Source organism: Camelus ferus, chromosome 35, assembly GCF_009834535.1.
Source record: "Camelus ferus isolate YT-003-E chromosome 35, BCGSAC_Cfer_1.0, whole genome shotgun sequence".
Taxonomy (NCBI): domain Eukaryota; kingdom Metazoa; phylum Chordata; class Mammalia; order Artiodactyla; family Camelidae; genus Camelus; species Camelus ferus.
The window spans coordinates 20561367-20573574 of record NC_045730.1 but is presented as its reverse complement, the minus strand read 5'-3'; the positions used below and the strand labels follow the sequence as shown (position 1 = coordinate 20573574).

General features: G+C 44.0%; 1 protein-coding gene across 19 annotated transcripts in view; it reads left to right on the top strand.

Annotated features, from left to right (window-relative positions):
• CREM (cAMP responsive element modulator) overlaps nucleotides 1–12208 on the top strand; it is a 52396-nt gene that overhangs the window by 18419 nt on the left and 21769 nt on the right. For 11 of the 19 annotated variants that reach the window (XM_032474073.1, XM_032474072.1, XM_032474077.1 and 8 more), the window contains 3 exons: nucleotides 5189–5335; nucleotides 7521–7618; nucleotides 7764–7903. The exons of 1 other annotated variant lie outside the window; for it this stretch is intronic. In XM_032474073.1, the coding sequence (XP_032329964.1) occupies nucleotides 5189–5335; nucleotides 7521–7618; nucleotides 7764–7903 (385 nt within the window). Of the gene's footprint in view, nucleotides 1–5188; nucleotides 5336–6528; nucleotides 6665–7520; nucleotides 7619–7763; nucleotides 7904–12208 lie in introns of those variants that run through there. 7 more of the 19 variants (XM_032474078.1, XM_032474079.1, XM_032474086.1 and 4 more) reach the window with 2 other exon arrangements.

The following is a 12208-nucleotide window of genomic DNA, read 5'->3' as shown; positions in this document are numbered from 1 at the left end:
TCAGGCCGTCAATTGCGTCATCTTAATTTATCATTTCTTCTGACTGACTACTGTCTGTTGTGGGGTTTCCGGTGAATGTGGTGGCATCAGCATAATCTGTGTTCCAGTCGCCCTATAGAAGAAGATTATTCTTCAGGAGGTCTGGAAAAGAAGGTAAAGTAGGTCTGCTATGAGTTCATTTCATGCACTGTTAAAGCCTCACAAAAGGGTATAAACTATGAAGCATAAAATACTCCACCTTATGTCTCTGCTTTTGAGCAGCTGCCCACTTGATCATTGGATGATGATGGTACTCACGTATCTCCCCAAGGCTGTCTTCCCCTCTTCTCTTTTGGGTTTTTTGGGCAAATGTTCTCTCCTCTGGGGAGCTTTCCACAGCAGGTGTACTTCACTTAGCTTCCTTCCACCCTCCCCCCTACCACCTTGCCAGTTACCTTACTTTATTTTTCTGTTAAGAATTTAGCACCACCCCAAATCATGTTTGTCTCGTCGTCAGTTGTCTGTCTCCTTCTGATCTGGGAGCTCAGACTTCTCTTGTTACCTGCCATATCCCCATTGTCTAGACGGGTCCACAGGGCAGGCTTCCAGTGAACACTGAGTCAATGAAAGAATGAGTTAATTCGTACTTGTGACTTGTTTCTGTGAGATTTACTTATTGGATTCTTGGAGTTTGATGCTTATGAGGAAGATTTTTCTCCTTCCACCTGAAGTATGCACACTTTACTTCAAGTGAGCTGAGTTTCGTGTCCCACACAGCGGTCTTCAGGAGAGACTCCCTCCTCTTCTCTTCCTGGGGCTTCTTGAGAATTCTGTTCGTGCCCCAGGAACAGAGTAATCACAGTGCTCTGTCTAGACAGGCTGTCTTCAGTCTTTCTCCCGTCTTTATTTGCTGTCTGAGCTTGAGCCAGCATCTGTCCATCCTCTGCGCCTGGTTGCCTCCCATTGCTTTCAGCCTACAACTGACCCTGCCACCTTACACACAAACAAAAAGCTGCTGCTTCTTTGTCCATTTTTGGCCTTGGGGCCACCTCGCGCGTTCCTACCCCTGAGCACCGTAGCCTTCTCCAAGGGCACTCTGTAGTCCACGTAGAGTAACACGGTAATAGTGCTCAGAGGTTAAAGGTGAGGAGCCACATGACTTTTTCTGTGAATAATGATGAAGTTTGTCCTTTAACTCTGCCAATACAGTTATAAGCTTAATGCTGGTCACTTAGCAGTTTTGGCAAAACTAGTGAGGATGGAGAAAGCCTGGCAGCTCCTCTAGGTCTGAGGGTTTTGCTGTTGGTGGTGAGGACACAATGGAATTGTAACTCTAGGGCACGTCACTTGGGCTGCTTCTCAGCCTCTAATTAATGAAAGAGTGGTCCCAGGGGCTTTCGTATTGCCCAGAGTTGGACACAGGGTGTTCACTGTGGCTCCAGATTCGTGTAACTCATCTCCAGAATTCTATGCGTACAGTTTTGTACTAGTGGGAACAGCTCTGTTCTATAGCAGGTTTTAAGCCATTTTGATAGCCCACTGTTTAATTATTTAAAATCCTGAAAATTATACTTGAAAAATAATCAAAGCAACGTGAAGGCATGATTTATACTTATCAAAGCCCTATAATTCTTCCTGGAGTTGATCTTCTCAGTCTCTGATGTCTCTGAAGCTGGGGCATTCCACCACAGACGTGAGTGGGGCCCTGTCTGCATTTGGGCCCCCAGGTCTGATTTGCGAGGATGCTTGCATGTGCTACTCTGGGATACAGTTCATACTCTGCTTCGCTCAGTCTTTGATACGTGGATGCTCCGTCAGGATTACTGGATGTGCTGCTGTGGCCGGGCTGAAACCGCAGCCTGCGTCAGCACTTTGCCCTCTGAGCTGTGAGCAGAGCCTGGGGCTGCGTGAGGCCAGAGCAGTGGTTTTCAAAGTGGGGTGCCTGGAACCCTGGGGGGAGACTCCAAGGACTTGGTATGTTCCAAATAACTACTGTATGATGTTGCAAAGTCATGCCTGGAGGTTTGTGAGGACAAAACTGTCTTCACAATCATGCTAAGATTTCTTTTTCTTTTTTCTCTGTATTGGCGTTTGCCCTGATGGTGCAGAAACAGCAGGGGGTAAGCCTGTTGGCGCCTCAGCACAGTCAAGTCAGTGGCACAAAAACCGCATCCAGTTCCAGTTAAAAAAAAAGCCCCTGATGAACCAGTAAATGTTACCGATTGAGTTAAATCTTGAGACTTGGGTACATGTTGTCTTAATATTCTGTGCTGTGAAACTGGTACGTTCATGGAAAGCATTCTCGTGCCTCCTGGAGACCGATGGTGTTCTTGAGAAAAAACACTTGAGTTATTGTCTGAGCGGCAACATGAACTAGCTGTGTTTTTTCCCCACAGAACATAATTTTTCTCGAAACAATGGCAAATAGCCAAACTGTGGCTGTTCAATTCAAGTATTTGAAAAACATTTTCCCCAAAGCAAATGAAGTCATAAGCTTGTCACTTCAAGGAAAACAATTAACAATGTTTATTGCCAGTGATAGAACTCAAGCTTTTAAATGGAAGTTTTGAGTTTTGGAAAACCTGCATCTGCCATTTTGAGCTTGACAGTGCCCCAGTATTTATCGTTTTCTGATGAAACTGATGTTGATTTAATGAATGTGATTTTTGGATAGTATATCATGAAATGTGTCAGCATTTGGGAGGCCTACTTAATTCAGTGAGCCAGTATTTTCTTAGTAATGACCACATGATGTTCCAAAGTCATACCTGGCTAAAGAGCTATCCAAAGTATAAGACAGACCAGTGGATTTTGACATAACTGATCGGTTTTCAGATTCCACATGGCAGCTAACCTTTAAGAGACAACCGCTTGCTGAGTTTGGGTGTAGTATCAAAGAAGAATGTCCACATTTTTCTGAAAAAGCGATTGAAATACTCCTCCTTTCCCAAGCATATCTCTGTGGAAGGCGCCTTCTCTTCACGTACTGACTAAAACAACACCTTGCAACTGATTCAGTGCAGAAATAGGTATGAAAATCTAGTTGTTTTCAGTTAAACCAGACATTAAAAGAATTTGAAAAATGTAAAACATTGACACTCTTGTCACGAATTATTTTGTTTTGGAAAATAATTCATCTTCATAAAATGTCATTGATGTTAGCATGTGATGGAATTATTATCATTATTTTAAAATGAGTTACTAAATATTTAAAAACTTCTCAGAGTTGATTTCTGATATGGCAAATGTCAGTGCACGTAAGCAGTGGTGACTTGGGAGAGCCGGTGGTGCACACCCTTTGCAGTTTTGTGTCCGGTGACATCGCTGGGAGCTGAGAAATCTGCTGTAGTGGCAGTGTTCACGTTACACAAGGCCGCAAATGTTACACACAGTGTTCTGTCTTCCCAGGAGCTGGCTGCAGACGTTTACAGGCGTTTATCCTGCTGGATGTACATTACATGAACAGAGGTTCTTTGAGGTCATCAGTAATTTTTCAGAGTGTAAAGTGTCCTGAGGCTAAAAAGTCTGAGCTTTAGTTGTGTGGCAGAGGAATACCTTTTGGCAGTTGGTTCACAAGGAGGTGGATGCCTTTTTGTAATTCACGCAGAATTGCCTTTTGTGCTGGGAACATTTGTACAATAAATCCAATGGTTTTTAATATTTGTTTTTTTTTAAATGGAGATACTGGGGATAGAACCAGGACCTCGTGCATGCTAAGCATGTGCTCTACCACTGAGCTGTATCCTCCCCCAAATCCAGTGGTTTTTAAACTTCCGGGTGTTAAATCTGCTGGCTCCATCATGGAAGGACCCTTTTCTTTTCCCTAAAATCTAAATAGGCAGTGGTACACTAGGGTAGGCGGGCTGAACCTGCTTCTTGAGCTATATGTTGGGTGCCCCTGGCCTGGCTTCCCGCGTTTCTTTCCCCTGGTGTCCAGGCTGTAGCAAGGCCCCCACCCGTGGTTCAGGCCGCACTGCCCTTTCTGGCCTGTGGTTTTCATGACCTGGCCAGCAGAGCAGTTCGTTCCACGGTGTGTGTGTGCTATTGTTTCTCAGGTGTTGGTCTTAGCAATTCTGTTTCTACCCTAGTGCACCTAATTCAGTGCTCTCCGCATAGGTTCCCTCTCACGGATGAAAGAGTTTGTTCTTTTGGATTGCCAAAGACGTGTGCCTTCCAAGGGAATGATGTCGATAAATTAATGTAAACCCAGTTTTGAGTACTTTTTAAAAAGTATTAATATAGTTTGGAAATGATTGGTTTTCATTAAAGTGAGGCTTTCCCGCAGAGGCTTTCTTGAAAATGTTTTAGCTTCTGTGCTTTCCTACCACTCACGATAGAAACCAGTAGCCTCCTTCATTTCCAAAGTCTTTGACTGTTTTGAGCAAGTCATAATGAAGAGTGAAACTCAGTAGAACGAGGTAGAGTTTCTAAGATTACTCTGGCCCATAGGAGCGAGTTATTTACAAACTAGAAACTTGGCAGGTTTTGAAGTCCAGAGGAGTGAAGGTTTATTGTGTTCTGCGCAGGGATCTTTGTCGAAGGCACCCAGGGTAGCTGGGAAGTGGTGGCCCTCTCCTCCTGTGTGAGCTCGGGAAGCTTCTGGCCCTCTCTGGATGCTGGGGCGTGGGGAGGGGGCTTTCTCTGGTTCAGAGACGCTGGGGGCATGGGAGGTCCTGGGGTTTTTTTGGCCAGGGCCTTTTTGGCGACGACAGGGGCATAAAAGTAATGGCAGTTTTCATCAGTATAGAGACGAGGCATCAGCTAGTATCTGGAAGACTAGCCACTGTAATATATGTAACAAGTTTCATTTATTAAGAAACAATGTACCATGTTTAAGTTCTGCCTCTAATTTCTCTCTAGAAGTAGAGGGTAGCTTATACTCTGGCCTAAAGAAGGCTTCACTGTTGGTAGCCGAGCAGTCCTAGTGAGGTAGTTTAACTGCTTTAGAACCTCATGCTTGGAACATTCTTAGCCACCGAAGCATGGGACCCGAAAGTGAGGAGCATGGGTTCTTTAGTATGTGTCACATCAGGGGATGACCGTTCCAGGACAGTAACCATCTCCTAATGGTAAGGACCCTGGCTTGCCTGCCATTTCTTAGAAGCAGGGAAACCAGGCCAGTCCTAACAGTGAATGGTGTCTCTTTAAGAAAAACGGAAAGGGCGAAGAGAAGGTCCAGCCTTAATCCTCCACGATGATCACTTTGCAGGTTTCTGTAGCTGGACCAGGCACCGGAAGAGGCTCCCCCACTGTGACTCTGGTACAGTTACCTTCGGGCCAGACTGTCCATGTCCAGGGAGTAATTCAGACACCACAGCCATCGGGCACCCCGTCACCACAGACACAGGCGGTGCAGGTCAGCTTCCTTCCCGGGTGATCGGCCTTTGACCTCCTTGAGCTTTTTTTTTTCTTTTACTAATCCATTTACCATCATTTTCTTTGTGTAGCTTTTATGCTCAAATACCACTGTGAAACGCTTGGAGGGGTTTCCTCCTTGTGTGCGAGGTGCACTGGGCTGGGCGGGCTGCACGGATCTGACTTGGGTTGCGGTCTCCTTTTCGGCTCCGAGTCACTCTGCTTTACGCTGTTGTTCTGGGCTCAAACTCAGTGTGTCAGCAGAGCTCTCCATAGGTGTTGGGAAGTACTTGGGGGATTCTCCGGCAATGTCTGATGCGCATGGTGACGTGAGGTCTGCAGCACTGATGCCCCCTGCCCCCGACACTCACGGTAGTGGGTGGACGTTTAGGTTCACTGTTAATTCAGTGTGTGTGATGTGATCTTGTTGTTTCCCTGCTGTTATGTTCATATGTCAGATTAAACCTTGGTTTTTTTTAAGACACGGTTAGTGTTGTGGTTGTGAACCAGAGATGTAGTTTTTTATTTATTAATATCAAAGTTGGTCATAAATGCTTAACATTTCTTGAAGCCAAAACATTTTTGGCATCAATAGATGTGAATTATTACGTGTGCATTTTTTTTAAAGCATACTTTTCTCTTTTGCTGAATTTATTTCTGTTCCTTTTTAAGATCTGTTACTATCCTTTAAATGTTTAAATTATTTGAACCTAATTGCTGACAAAAAGATGCTGAGGAAAATGTAGCTGCTTACAGTCTTGTCCTTTTCGTGCAAGTTGAACCCAGTTCTTTGCGGGATGAGCTGAGGCCTGCAACGCGGCACTGGAAGCAGTCCCCACGTGCGTTAAGGCTTGGTTAGCTCTTGGCGTGGTGGTCTTTCTCGTCATTCAGAAGTGTAGGAACGAGCCTCAGTGTTGTCTTTTTTTTTGGGATGACCTTTGTTTGATTCTGGGAGTTTCTGACTCTTTCTGACCCTAATTATGAAGCAAGAAGGCCTTTGCACTCTCCTTGTGTTATGACTTTCACTGAGTGCAGATGTCTCCACCTGGTTTTCACCTGGCAGGTTCCCATCCTCAGTAGGCTCTTCTGGATTTTGCTAAATGGATTATTGAATTGTGTTAGAGATAGGTGCCTGTGGATCTTGTTTCAGAATTCCTACCTGTCGAATTATAAACTTCAGTTTTTGCTTCCTAGAGTCACAGCCACACGAGGAGGCTGCTGTGATTATATGAGAGATGCGTGAAAGCCCAGCGTAAAGTGGTGACTAGCAGGTGGTGAGGTGTGGGTGTCTGATTGCAACGACATTTTCTCTAACAGCTTCTACTCATGGGTGAGTGTCCTTGTGTGGGGGTGTCCACCCCCAGAGGCGCACTGTCAAGCGTGCGGGTGAACACCTGTGCACAGCCGTGTGCCTTAGGAGGTACATCCTCCTGCTTGCACTGTTGGTACTTTAGTAAGCTCTTTTGATTGTGCCCAAATCAAATGCCCACGTAAGTGTGATAAGTAAACTGAGTTCTCTAAACTGAGAATTATGCTAGGCCCTGAGTAATAAGTGGCTGAATGTACTGAGAGCAGTCATAAAGAGGCCATTAGTTCAGTTTTCTGACTTTCTTTAATAACCATGTTATTATATTATTATATTATTACTTAAAAAGTGAACTCATGCTTAAAACTGGGATCTTTCTTTTAAGGAGAAATTCCTTATTTTGACTTTCAAGACCTCCCACCATCAAGCCCCAGCCCACTTCTTAAAGGTAAAGCCTGACTTTAACCAGGCTTGTTGTGTGTTCATCTTCTTAAACAAGTTGCTTCTTCCACGGACGTATCCAGGGTGTAGCCTGGAGACCCAGCTCAGGTCAGCAGTGGTGCTGTGAAACCGAGACTCTCCTGCTGTTGTGGCCAGCGGCCCCGGCTGGATTCATGAGAGTGTTCCCAGGGCTGGGATCTTAGGTCTTAAGTCCCTACATCTAGTGCTTTCCTGTGAAGGCTCGCCTGACGTTTGTGTTTCTGCGGCACCTGTAAGTGGCCGTCCCAGGCCCGCCGACTGGCCCCGCAGCCTGGGTGCTGGGGTCTGTGTGCGCCCCACTTGGTGCGCTGGCCTGGTGCTGCACTGAGACCCTGGGCCCTGGGCCGTGAGTGAGACAGCACGCATTTCGCACTGCATTCCAGGAACTCTTGTGTTGTAGGTAGTAGCCATCGCAGAGGCTGATGACTCTGCAGAATCAGAAGGTGTAACTGACTCTCAGAAACGGAGAGAAATCCTTTCACGAAGACCCTCTTATAGGTAAGTTAAGTCATGATACTGTCATGATACTTTTTCCAAAAAGGGAGAATAATTGTGCATCACATGGGTTCTCCCATTGTAGCTTTTTCTGCTTTAAATCTCATTCATGCATCTTAATCATTTATACTGTCAAATTATGTTTTAGAAAAATACTGAATGAACTTTCCTCTGATGTGGCTGGTGTTCCCAAGATTGAAGAAAAGTCAGAGGAGGAAGGCGTGCCCCCTCACGTGGCTGCGATGGCAGTGCCGACTAGCATTTACCAGACCAGCACGGGGCAATACAGTATGTATGCCGCGCCGGCGGGGCCTAGCACTCGCCTGAGCCTGTTGCGCTACTGGAGCGCCTGGTTTTGGACTAACGTGCCCTTGTCACGGTGCATCATAATACTAAGCTGTGTGGGAAGAGTGTGTCAGAGAAATGAGAGATTGGGCCTGACAGCTGTTGTAGACTTTTGAAAAGTAAAAGAATGTTTTACCAAATAGAAGAAAACCTTGAGGTAAATGCAAAGGGAGGGTGTCTCCTGTCTGTATGTTTATGTTCGTGCCTCATACAGGTTTAAAGCTCACTGCCTTTATGATGCATGTGACCCTGATGAGATACAAAGTCTGTTTCATTCTTGTTGGCCTTTGTTACCAACAATTACATTTTATACTGACGAATCTAGAAGAGGTACATATGTTTTCTAAATTATGTTTCGAATGTAATTCTCTACTGTGTTAATTTGTGCTACAGCTTTTTCTAGAAGAGGATGGGAAAATGATTTATCTTTTTTAAACTAAAGCGATTGGACATCATTTTACTTGAAATTTTAAGCACCAAAAGCTGGAAATAAACAGATACATTCACATTTAGTCTTGCGCATTTTAATGGGCTGTTAATTCTGTGCTTTTTGCTCCAGTTAAAGCACTAGTCTTTTCCCAAGTCAAGAATTTTTATGTTTGGTACATAAAAATACTTCAGTAAAATATAAGAGCTGGGAAGAAAAGTGGGGAGGAAAAGATGGAAAAAGGACTGAAAAAAATGTTTTTTAGAAAAAGCTAGTTAGGTACAGGAATATGTGTGATGTTAATTACTGTGTTGATCCAAGTACAGTGTTAAGATTTTAGATGTATTTTCTGTTTTCCCTCAGAAAATAATACTCCCTACAAAAAGTGTCAAGTCTTAACTTATGACTTGGCTGCTAAAGCAAGCTATAGTCTGTGGGAAAACCTTATAGAGTCATTAGTTTTTAGGGCTTTTCTTTTAGTGGTGGTAGATTTGCAGTATTAAATGAATTCTGCCTTTGTGATTTCGGTTCTTTGGCTAGCTCTCACCCTGATACCTGGCAGAACTGGGCTGTAATTTGTCCACACCCTCTACAGGGTGCTGCTTGGACGTGTCCAGAGTCAACGTTAGGAAAAGAAACCTCCCCACGGTCTGTAAGAGTTAAACCCTGAGGATTTTTTCAATTTCATTTCTCTTGTATTGCTTCTCTGATTTATTTGCCTCCCTCGTCTGGCCTGCTGGGACCATGCGGCGGGAGTTTTAGGACCGTTAAGTCAGAGCCTGCTCCCTGGTGTGCATCAGTCCCCATGCAGGTCCCCAGGCCCTGGAGTGGCTGGCTGGGGCTTGGGGCTACTGGAACTCCTGGCTGGTCAGCTCTGACCTTGAGCAGCGGGCCGTGCACATAGTATCATTTTCTGTTTTGTGTCACAATGGGGAAAGTTGGCAGTCACTGCTGGAACAATCTAAGACGTCTTCAGTAGGAGGGAGAGCTCAGACGCTGTCCCCTCGGCATTTCTCCAGCAGGTCCTGTTGCTGCTCCGCACTGATCTCTTTACAAGTGACCTGGGCGGGGTGGCTGAGGGTTAACATACCTGGTTAGTACCCACAGACGTGATGTGAAGTTGTGCTGGGGGTGGAGAGAGCGCTGGAGCTGGGGACGGGTTAGGGCAGGCGGCACCGGCCCTGTGCTCCACTGCCGGGGTCAGAGCGAGAGTTTCGAATTTCAGGTTTCTGGTCTGTGAAGTGGGAATAACACTAATTGCCAGACTCTGGGGTTAGCGTGAGACAAACGGAGAAGACAGGTTTTACCAGAGCGGTTGGCTGGCTGAGGCAGCGCCTTGGTCGTAGTTACGGTGGCTGCCATCTCCCCTCCGCTGCACCACAGCCTGGTTCCCTGCTCCGGCGCACACTTGCAGGGGGGCAGCACCTTGGGGTGGGGCACGTGAGTGTCAGGAGTGGAGTCAGCCCTTCTGGTTGAGAACTAGACAATCGAATGTTTAGCAGGTAGACATTTATCTCTTTGCCACATGAGAAGTTATGGACGATTTCTTACTTGGGGTTCTCAGTTTGCACCCACACACTAAGATGCAGGCAGGAATTTCAGTGAGCAGTGTGGTTGTCCTTCGTGTGCTCTCTGTAGGTAAAAACTGCCATTTCATTGGTTCACAAAAAAGTGATATTGCCTTTTTTAAACATGCATTTCATAGACATTTAGTGACACTTATGTTGGTAATTCTGTCATCTGAAAAGTGAATACTAACATTCAAACTTTTCTTTAGAAGTCATTTGCTTTAACTGGAGGGTAAATGTATATTTATACCTACATCAGATCCATGTTCATCAATCATTTCTTACCAGCAATAACAACTGAAATTAATGTGTTAATGTTCCTGAGTATCTAGAAATAGAAACAATTACTAATGTCCTTCGGTTTTTGGAATGGAGGAGTTTATTTTACTAGGATTTCTGGCGATTTTTCTGTGTATTTGCATGTACCCATTTTTGAGACCATTTTGTAACTTTTTATTGTAAAAAATTTTTAATTCTTCAACTTTTATCCATGGATGACGTTCTCCTAAACATCGCTTTGTTTCCTTTTTTCCTATAAAGTATTGTTGTTATTTATTTGTAATTTGGTATAATGATTTACTTGGAGTTAAAAACAAAAGAACTAAACTAAAAGGCCTTTGTGAGTCAAAGTTGAAGAAATAAAATAAAAATAAATGCACTCGGGTTTTCTTATATACAAGTAGGCACGTTAATACTTGAAAATGAGGTATTTGACGGAAGTTGGGCTTATTATTTCAGCTTATTTTTTCAATCACAAAAATAAGAAGTGAAAGTTAGAATAGGCTATTTCTGGGAGTAGGGAAAATAACTTAAAATAGGCAGGGATTCTTTACTGCAACACCAAGAAAGTGAGCTGCACTTGTGAAATCTTTACTGGGGTGCAGATCTCGGTGACAGGTCTGCTGTGTGCCCAGCAAGTCGCTCCGGTCAAAGAAAATCTGTTCTGTCTCAAGAGACTCTTTCTGAAAGATGGTGGTTTGGATAGTCTTAGAACTCGCGAAGAATGGTACTCGCTGCCTGAGACATTTAAGACGTGCATGAAATGGGAGTGAACCCAGAGTCGAAGTTGTGGTTCTTCTGTATGTGCTGTCGCAGGTGAAGAAATGTAAATGTTGGAAGTTTCTTAATTCACTAAATTTTCCCTAAAGACAGTTGTTTTGAACCCTTCATCTGCTTTACCCAGCCTCTTCCCTTACTCATAAGGACTATCACCCAAGACTTCAACTTTTTTTTTTTTTTCTAAACATCCCTGTCTCTCTGCTTGCTCCTTTATTTTACTAGGAATGTTGTTAGAATGAGTCTCTATTAACCCATCTTTACTGACATTCTTAAACCCGAAGGAAAGTGGGTCAACCTGAAAACCCACCATAATGAAGAAAGATACATGAGCTTTGTGGACTGCTTGAAGAATTCAGAATTCTCAGGAGACACAAATGAGTGCACTCTGATTCCACTTCTTCTAAGAGGAGTCTGTGTGCTAGGCTTGCACATTCTAAAGTGAATATGGTGCATTTATCATTCTTGGGACTGATTTTGCTTACATGCTCCCAAGGTTCCTTTCAAAGCCCTCCTGGAAGGTGTGTACTCAGTGCCAGCCTGGCTCCTTAACCCCAGCGCTGCTGCTCCCGGTACAGCCGGGGCTCTCAGGCTTTCTTCTGCTGCATCCACCTCTTGGCTTTTAAGGCCCAGGTACTCACAGGTTCTGGTTTGTGCTCACTTTTTGAATTTCAAGCTGAGAATTCACTGGAATAAGGTCTGCTATTCCTTTTTAAAGTTCATTCAATGAAATTTTATTTATGAAACTTTTTATTGCAATTTGGAATACAGATGGTTTTAAATGATAAGTAAACATTTACAAGTTTATGTATTTGAATTAGCTCATGTATAGAGGTTTAGGATTAAAAAGATGTTAGCATCAAGTGAGAAAGAGGTCAAGTGAAGTCTTAATTTAAATGAATCACACTTCCTCATTTGGTCATGAACTCTTTTTTTCGGCTTTGCATCCTTATTTTTCTCTTCTGCCCTCTTTACTGATTATACCAGACTGAAAATAGTATTTTTTAATTAAAATTTTACCAAAATTTTTGAATTTCCATCCCGTAAGTAGTATTTTCCTTGCCTCAGTGATATTTAAAGGCTCTGGGAGGGAAGTGCTCAGTGGCAGTGAGGGGTGGAAGTGGCGGGTTTTTTAAACAGTTCCGTACACCAGGAATTTTCTAAGAACTCACTGCCTAGACTAGTTGGTATGATATC